The 9,719-nt window shown below is 43.6% G+C and overlaps 1 protein-coding gene across 1 annotated transcript; it reads left to right on the top strand.

Moving 5' to 3' along the window:
- The first annotated feature begins 2,525 nt into the window (after positions 1-2,525).
- On the top strand, positions 2,526-8,838 carry LOC126396725 (complement C1q tumor necrosis factor-related protein 7). Its single transcript, XM_050054996.1, has 3 exons — positions 2,526-2,705; positions 4,786-5,022; positions 7,974-8,838. The coding sequence occupies exons 1-3, from the start codon at positions 2,684-2,686 to the stop codon at positions 8,600-8,602; spliced, it is 888 nt and encodes a 295-aa protein (XP_049910953.1). The 5' UTR covers positions 2,526-2,683; the 3' UTR covers positions 8,603-8,838.
- The last annotated feature ends 881 nt before the right edge of the window (positions 8,839-9,719 follow it).

Raw genomic sequence — 9,719 nt, 5'->3', positions numbered from 1 at the left:
AACAGTCTGAGGCCCACAGAGGTGAAATGATGTCATTTTAAAAAAAAAAGCGTATATAAGTGTGTGAAGCAGAACTTTGTTTTTCCTTTATTCCAGCCTTCAATGTCCAGATTTATCTTGTGACCCTTTGGCGGGGGCATGGACCTGATCCACTGGACTTAACTTGCTTACTGTATAAAAGAATCATTAAAACCAGCTCCACCTGGAGCTATATGTGCATCATGCATTGATGAATCAGCATCAATACATCTTTCATTATTATTTCATTATTTCTCTCTGGTGGTATTTTCTGCAGAATGAGAACATTTAATACTTTACTTCTCCACCTAAGCTTTTGAACGCAGTACTTTTACTTGTAGTGAAGTAAATTTACACTGTGGTATGTCTACTAGATGGCACAGTGATGCCATGGGTCGGGGGGTTTCTGTAGGTCAACCCCTCACTAAACAGCAGTGTCTATTTGAGTCTTGTCATGTTTCAGCTGTCTATGAATTGTTGGCAGTTCTACCAAAGACACATTTCTGCTCTAAACCTCTCGTATGGTTTGTGTTAAGTAACTGTCTGATGCCCGGAGAGATAAATGATCTAATTTTTTACAAAACACTACAGAAAAGCCCAAAAGAATTTATATAAATGTGTGAAACAGAACTTTCTTTTTCCTGCTTTCCAACTCTCTTAGACTGGACAGAGAGCGGGAGACACAGTTAAATTAACAAATGAAGTGATTTATTAACTAAAAAGTAATCAAAACAAGTCACCAAATAGATAGGGGAAACCTGTGGTGTCAGCTGTGTACAGCATGAATGAGTGAAAATGTGCTGTTTGGGTGTTGCGGTGTAAAAACAATTAAAAGAGGAATGAAAGACACAAATTAAAGAGGTATGATGAGCAGGTATAACAACACCAGACTGACTGCTCTGTCCTCTCTGTACATGGAGGCTGCACTGAGCCCAGGTGTGTCACATGATGCTGATTGCACTCAATCAAGGTCTGCAGCCCTGAAATTAGAAAGCACAGACACAGCAAAGGAACCAAGAAAGGCACATTCGCTGCAGAATGAATTGAATGCAGGATTTTTATTTACAGTGGAGTATTTTTACACTGTGATATTGCTACTTTTACTTAAAGGTTCTAAATACTTCTTCCACTGATGGATGATAATAATACACATGAGAATCTACACTGATCAGCCACATCATTAACACCACACACAGGTGAAGTGATTAACACTGATCATCTCGTCACAATGCATTGTTCTGCTGGGAAAACTTTGGTCCTGATATTCATGTGGATGCCACCTTATGAGCACGACCCGCACAAACCCTGTTAGAGACCAAGCACACCCCCTCATGGCAGTGGCCCCCCAGCAGGACAAAGCACACTGCAAAAACTGCTCAGGAATGGCCCAAGGAACGTGACAAAGAGGTCCATCTGACTTCCAAATTCTCCAGATCCAAATCTGATCAAGCATTCATGGACATGTTGGTACCCCACCTCGCAACCCACAGGACTCAAAGGATCCACCACCACCAACGTCCTGGTGCCAAACACCACAAGATTCCCAAGAAGGTCCTGTCCTGAGGTCCCAGCAGACTTGGCTCTGACCTGTCGAGGCATGAACACAGGACCTCTGGGTTACCGCAACATCCCACAGACGCTCAATCAGACTGGAATTTGGGGCCAGGTCTGCACCTTGAGCTTTGTGTCACCTTTCTCCGGTCATTCCTGAGCATTTTTATAGTGTAGCATGGCACACTGTCCTGCTGGGGGTGGCCACTACCATAAGGAAATGCTGTTGCCACGAGGGGGTGTACTTTGTTTCTAACAGTATTTGGATGAGTGATCCATGTCAAGTGTAACCCACGTCAATTCCAGGACTCTGGGTTTCCAAGCAGTAACAAGATGATCAATTCACTTCACCTGTGGTGGTTTTAATGTTCTGGCTGATCAGTGTTTATCCATCTACCTGTACATTTGCAACCACTGTACAAAATACCTCTCCTGTGTTATATGAAGTAAGCAAGCATTAACACCTTTATTGGCTGAAATAAGAACTTAATTTTAAATATCTAGTCATGCTAATATACCATTATGATGTTGGATCTGTAAAGGTGGCCTCTGTTATGTGCCACTGAATCCCCCAACACTCCTCCTGACATCAGTTCTGGCCCCATCTAGGGGTGAGTGTCAGAAATACAAGTGAGATCAACACTGAGGTCAGCGAGGCGCAAATGACTTCTTCCATTTATTAATCTGACTTTCCATAGAACAACAGCCCTTATTGAGAATCCAAGCTGCTGGCTTCTACTCTGGGTGTCTCGTATTTAAGAAGTCTTCATCCATGACATAATGGAGTAGATTCTGTATGTACATGCTGTGCTGCTCTGGATGATAGTTGTTTGCCTTGGGACGTTTATGAGGCAGAGAGAAGGGAGTGGATAAGGGGGAAGGTGGTGAGGAGGGAGGGAGGGTTGGATGGAGTGAGCGCGGACTGCTGCTGCACTGCAAGACGCTGTCAGCAGTGAGAGAAGCAGCTGAGCTCTGCACGCAGACATCTGAGAGCACAGCAGGGGAAAGAAAAGACGAATAACATGTTAACCAAAGGGTCAGATCATCACAAAGAGCCGAATCTGAGCAGATAGGACGGAGATACTCACTGAGAAACTTGATTTCAGCTTTGGAGATGAACAGCTGCCAACTGTGGGGTAAGAACACTGATTACATATCTCTGTACTGTACTGTTTGCTGACTTTCACAGAACATCTTTCATTCAGGATATTTAAAAAAAGATGGACATCATAGAAAAACTGCTGTCTGTAAGATCTGCAGCTGAACTTGCAGAGCGAATACCTTGAATAACTTTGCAAATACCTGTCTGTGTGTGTCAGTGTTTGTGTACAGTTGCACCCACATGTATGTGTGCATGGCTTCAAAGTGTGTGTAATTGCATTTATACAAATATATGTGGTGAAATATCTCCCTGATGTTTGATTTGTTCTTTTGAAACCTTTTCCAAGATGATGTCCTGGTATTATAAATCAACTTCCGCCTCAGGAATCTTTGCTAAACTGGGGTCTGACATCAATTACAAACACCCAGAGGCCATCATAGAGGCTGCCACTGCTTAAAGTGGACACAGACATTTTCAGAGAGGGATGGCCAAACACAGTCTTTTCATTTTATCTGTAGGATCCGCCTTGCTCCACCTGTTCACTGGGAAGAGAAGATGATCAGAGGCTAGATATTTCACTGTTTTAGAGGAACTCCTGATAGAAGACAAACTTATTATCAACACAAAGAACAATAATGGCTTTATTTTGAAATTATTGTGAACTTATTTCCCTTTTTAAAGATGTAACTTATGATTTAATGAGTAGCGTACATGTGAGAGTGTTTTTCCACATGCATTTATGTCCTCATGCACGCACCTGTGTGTGTACAGAGACGACCATTTCTTTAATAATAGCAGTTCTACTAATGCTGACATCATTGCTGCAGAGCGGAACTGGCGGGCGGGGTTTCTCTCTCACAGGACCTCACACTGGCTCCGTGGCCAGGTCATTACCCTCAAAATCAAAAACATGCTCAGTATGGAGGGGGCTTTGTGTGTTTCACAGAGCAGCCTCAGCTTCTTTGTGTCCACGCGCCTGTGTGTCTTTCCTGTTTATCACATTGTGTTTACTGTCCCGCTAGGACACACACCATTTGTCTGATAATCCAGGCATCTTGTGCTGACAGACAGAGCGCGTGGTGCCAAGGACAACATGTTGCAATAAAAAAGACACACGTATTTTGAAAGACAAGAGAAGTGGATGATCCCTCTCTGTAAACCTGACGCACATGTTCCGACGCTCCCACTGACAGGCAGCCAAAGAGCAGATGCAAAACTCACATTCTCACACCCACGTGGACAAAAATGCAAAGAACAAGCATCAAATCCATAAATCTTTTCTATGGATTTGGTCACACCCCCTAAACATTTTCTCCTAGCAGCAAACATCTTGTTGGAAAGCATCCATAGATGGTATTAGTATGCAATTCTTGTGTGCAGTCCCTCAGTCACCACTACTGGATCTTCATCAGTGTTATAACTTTTGAGCTTCATGGTAATTTTCTGTTAGTGAAGCGCAGTTACACATGATTACACGTGATGAGATCTTGTCTTTCTCTTCCTGTAACATACATGTGTAATGCTTCTGTCTGCACAAGTGCCATTGCTTCATGATTAGGTTCCCTTGACAGAAATTGTGCTGGGTGTTATGTCATAACTTGGGAATGTTTAGGCCAAAAAAAATTGGAACAGAGACAAAGGTTTCGTTTGAGGTCTCTCACATGCAATTCTGTGGTGGATGAGAACATCAGTGTGTGAGACAGAGTCAAATAGCAATTGCTTCTCATTACAAGGCTCACATCTGGCCTCATGCTGCACACTTGATCACAAATTAGATTCACGGATACGCTTTTGTTCTGTCTACGGCCATGACAACACCATTGTAAGTGTTTTATGGTTGCATTGTTAAAACTGATAACTGGTTACCATCTCTGGACAGAACCTGTTTAAGAGTCTGGCACCACAACACACTGTTTCTGCCACATTGTCCACTTTTTATTTTCTCTCTTTGCCCTTTGCTCTGAATATCTGCAACAATTTTCATCTTAGACAGTTGATGCTTTATATTGAGCACTGAGCTTAGATAAATAATAATCTCACTGTGCAAACACATCAGAGATGTGCTAAAAGCATATTAAATGTTAGTAAAGTTCTCTCACTGTTTGCATTTGCAGATCTGAGGATGTGGACGTTGATGGGAGTAGTCTGTCTGTGCCACTGTGTCTTCGGACAGCTGTTTGAGACCAAACTGAAAGGAGCACCGCGTCTGATCTGCAGTGTCCCCGGGTCACCGGGCCCGCCTGGCAAACCCGGTCCCAGCGGGCCCCCAGGAGCAGATGGGAATGTGGGTATCCCGGGAAGAGATGGCAGAGATGGCAGGAAGGGTGAAAAGGGAGAAAAGGGAGACACAGGTATAAAACATAAACAGGTACAGCATCAGTTTATGTGTGCTGATAAATAAATACTACCGCTCTGTGCAAGAGAGAAACTGGCACAGAGAAGTTTCCTTTACTTGACAGCTGGCATGAGCAGGAGCTGACGTAGAGAAGATGAAGTGATGAGTTCCATTGAAAAATGCTTTTCCATTAATAGCATGGTTATGAAATGAAGTATCAGACAAACTATGCAGGAGTTGTTTAGAATAGCACCCACTGCAGGTTTAAGGATGAATAACAAATCTATCAGGCCTCAGGCCTCCAACTTCCCCAGAAGGACATGATCATCACCGACAGTACAAAGCTAATGAGCACTGTATTTGAAAACTGCACCTCCTGTGCATTATAATAAGAAACAGCAGGACACAACAGAAAACCACACTGAACTCAAGGCTCACTTACTAGCTCCAGAGCTTTCAACTGGAAGTGGGGTGCACCTGTGGCTAGGACACTGACCCTGAATCAGACTGGGACCTTTGTTGAATGTCACTCCCACTGACTGTAAAAATAATGGATGTAGCTATCATGATGTCACTCACTATGTTGTGGACTTTGGTTTTGAAACCTCAAGTTAGCCATTGCTGTTTTGTTTTTGTTTTTGACAAGCCTGTCACTCAAAGTAGCCTTCCCTTAATTATGTGGGGGATTGGGGATTGATTCACTTCTGGAGCCAGCCTCAAGTGGCCATTCAAAGAACTGCACCGTTTTTAGCACCTCCATTTTGGCTTCATTTTTCAGGACCGGGTGTTGCCACTTGGATGCTACCAATTTTGTTTTTGTTTTTAGCCAGAAGTGACCATATGTGGAGGAGAGGATGGAGCTGTGGAGGAGTGAGGGGTGGATCTGACTCATAAGCCCCTTTTACACTGCCAGATTTTCCGCGAATGTTGGGCCGTTTTCCCGGCGAGCTGCGAACATTTAGACACACAGAGCCGGATTGGTGAGTTGATCCGAGGTGCCCAATTTTCCACCTCGTAGGGTAGTCATATTGGCGGAACCTTTTTGGTTTAAAAAGAAAGAGGCGCTTTTCCGCCACGGGAGGGGCTGTTGAAGACTTGTGGGAGGAGCTGCTGATGACGCCGCACGTGCGACCCACTGGCGGTGGATAAACAGGAAACAGCTGATAGCAGGAATGAGCAAGCAGCTAGTAGCAAGAGGGAAACACAAACCTGACAGACACTGTAAAGATGAGCAACTGGGGAGACAAGGAATTGTGTGCCCTCCTTGCCCTCGCAAACGAAGAGGCCATTAACCGTCAAATGATGGGAGTGGTGGACGGGCCGACTTATGAGAGAATCGCCGAAGGACTGACCAGCCGCGGCTTCCCTCGGAGTACGTCACTATTTACGTCACATGCTGAGCTACACGTTTTGTTACTTGCTCACGCCCCCCATTGCCCCGAAAAAGGTGCATTCTGTATAAACAAAAGTAGGTGGGCGGCATTTTGCTGCGCTCCCTGATTTTGTTTCCATACTGCCAATGCTGAAAGAAGACTGATTGGGCTTTCCTGCAAAGCCACCCCACCCTTAAATATGCAGAATTTTCAGCCTTAATAACATTTAACCAAGTGACATGTATAAAAATTCACCCCAGGACAGTTGTCATGAGTGTTGAAATTAGCTATGGAGACCAAAACCGTTCTTTGTACCAGTCTGTAAACATGTTCATTTCTGCTGTAAAGTTGGGTATTGGGGTCTACGGGGATTGGCTCACTTCTGGAGCCAGCTTGCATTTGATGACTGCAGTTTTTGGCACTTCATTTGGCTTCATTTTTCTTCTGGAGGTTGTCGATTGGTTATTCCCCATCTTTTTCCTACTTATTTCCATGGGCGGATTATGAGACAATGGGCCCCTGGGCACAGATATGCAAAGGGCCCCACCACCTCTTCTACATAGACACACAGACTTTATGATGGTTTTGCGTGTCTTTGTCGTTATTTTGTGTCTCCTTGTGGTTGTTTTGTGTCTTTTTGTAGTTGTTTAAGTCTCTTACATCATTGTGTGTCTTACTGAGGTCATTTTGTGTCTTTTTGGTCATTTGTGTCGCTTCACAGTCAATTGGTGTCTCCTTGTGGTTATTTTGCCCATTTTTTGTAGTTATTTTGTGTCTCTGCAGGTGTTGTTGTTGTTGTTGTTGTTGGTCATTTTGAGTCTCTTCCAGTTAATTTGAATGACATTTTGCCCTGAAACTCTGGGCTCCTGGGCCTGTGTCTGTCTGTCCTGTTTAGTAATCCATTTATGCTCATTTCCTGTCATCTCTCTACTACTTCAATCTAATAAAGGCTCCATAAATGCCCCAAAAAATCATTTTTCAAAGCTAGTAAGTGAAGGTTGAATTCAAAATATGTTAGAATTTTAACACAGATGTCTGCTGACAAGGACAACATATTTTCTTTCTTTGAAAATAAAGTAAAATTTTCAAGCTGCTATAAAGCTGCAAAAACATTTGGAGGGACCAGCAGCACCACTGTAGTGATATCATCTATGCCATCTGAGCTGCAATGAATCTGTCAGTGATAGGCATCGTGCACCTGTGTTTTCCATTATGTGTGGAAACAGGAATTCAGACACATACCTCCATCTGAGCATGAAGCTACGCATTCAGAATACTCTGCTTGTGTTTCCACAAACATACGGTGATTTGAAGTGTTCCCTATCTGCAGGGTATTCACTGTGTCGTCAACTGAATATAAGATAGTTTGGATGAATCAAGCTGAATCTGTGCTGTTCAAATGTCAAGGTGGCTTTATTCCAAGGGTGACTTAATACATAACATTGGGTGGGGCTTTGTGTTTCCATAGACTATTACTTTAATAGCCAGGTTCAACAAGTGCAGAACAGAGACAGACTCATATGGCAGAGATTTTTTTTTATTCTATCACTGACTGTGCAGAAATAATGACCCCAACATGGTTTTTCTGTTTCAGGGTTGAAGGGCAGAGTTGGCCCGACAGGTAAGATAGGAACCCGAGGTGATCGTGGCCCTGCGGGGAAACGAGGCCCCACAGGAGGGAACGGAGACGTGGGCCTTCCTGGTTCTACAGGCCGCAACGGAGAAAAAGGAGAGAAGGGCGAAAGAGGGCCACGTGGAACTGCAGGAACCTGCAAGTGTGGCAGCCTTCTGCCTAAATCTGCCTTCTCGGTGGGGATCACCAGCAGCTACCCTGCAGAGAACACTCCCATCAAGTTCAACAAGGTGCTGTTTGATGAGGGCGGACACTACAACCCACAGACGGGCAAGTTCATCTGTGCATACCCAGGCATTTATTATTTCTCCTATGACATTACATTGGCCAATAAACATCTGGCCATCGGTCTGGTGCAGAATGGCCAGTACCGCATTAAAACCTTTGATGCCAACACGGGAAACCATGACGTAGCATCTGGGGCCACTGTGATGTACCTGAACCCAGAAGATGAGGTGTGGCTGGAGATCTTCTTTCACGACCAGAATGGTTTATTTGCAGACCCGGGCTGGGCCGACAGCTTGTTCTCTGGCTTCCTTCTCTATGCAGACACAAACTATTTTGACGCACTGGCCGAGGACTATGCATAGAACCTGGGAAACACAAAACACAAACTGCTAGTTGTTTTGATAGTTTTATTACACATATGGTATGGCTAAACTATATTTTTATACAAATGTTTGTACTGTTAGTTATATTATTACTATAGAAACCTATCTACTGATTTGAAATTATAATATTTGATAAAGCTTGAACACATTTCTTTATTTGTTTTTTTGGCTGGGAGTTGGATCAATAATAACTTAAATAAACATTGTTGACTGTAGGGAGTTGTTTGGGGGTTTCCTTTACAAAAAAGCTAAACTGAAGCATGTGTGAGACAAATATACTGCAAAATATAATATAAAGAGTCAAAACAGGTCAGCCGTAGTGTTTTTATTGGCTATGGAGAATGTGAAGTTGATGTCACGCCTTGTTAATTTTTTTGGAAGGGGGCGCCATATTGTGAGGGTGAATTGGCAGACCAGAGCTGGATTACAGCCCCCAATACACTACCTCCACTCACATGCCCAGACATTGTAAACGTAATTGTTGTTGGACTGAGGATACACTTTGGGAACAGAGTTAACCTTACAAGATTGTGCCCCCTGTCCCAAATAGTGTGATGGTGTTGTTGTGTTATTGTGCCTGCTACAGAGGTCGAACAACAGTATTTGGACAAACTAATCACGATAAAAAACATTGATCCATATGATCCATATGGCAGCCAGGTGCCTGATTACAGACCCTGATGCACTACCTCCACTCTATCTCGTATACACCTCGATCATTGAGATAACAGAGCCTGTACCTCACAATCTGGCGCCCCAGTCTCACACTGTGCCAAACATTCTTTTTACTGCCAAAAACACAACAGCTTAACAGGAGAACACCAGGTTAGCATTACGCATTTACGGCTTCTTGGACCCTTTAGTGGGCCGATCTGTCAATTCACTAATTGTTTGATTGACAAGTGCTGAAAAAAGGGGTTGGATAATGCATTTTTTCCCCACAGACTGTTCAAATATGGACATGAACACAGTGACATCACCCTCATGGTTTGTGAAGTTTTACTTTGAAGCCTTAAGGTCAGCATTTTGGCATCTTGGCTTTTGGAGCCAAAAGTGACCATATTTAGACGAGAGGGTGGGGCTAAGGAGGAGCGAG

The sequence above is a fragment of the Epinephelus moara genome, chromosome 10, assembly GCF_006386435.1.
Source record: "Epinephelus moara isolate mb chromosome 10, YSFRI_EMoa_1.0, whole genome shotgun sequence".
Taxonomy (NCBI): Eukaryota; Metazoa; Chordata; class Actinopteri; order Perciformes; family Serranidae; genus Epinephelus; species Epinephelus moara.
This window is presented reverse-complemented; position numbering and strand designations above follow the sequence as displayed.

Coding starts and splice junctions, on each gene's coding strand:
- LOC126396725 (XM_050054996.1), top strand. CDS start 2,684: ATGAACAGCTGCCAACTGTGGG. Junction 2,706..4,785: donor GAACAGCTGCCAACTGTGGG/GTAAGAACACTG, acceptor TTGCATTTGCAG/ATCTGAGGATGTGGACGTTG. Junction 5,023..7,973: donor GGGAGAAAAGGGAGACACAG/GTATAAAACATA, acceptor TTTCTGTTTCAG/GGTTGAAGGGCAGAGTTGGC.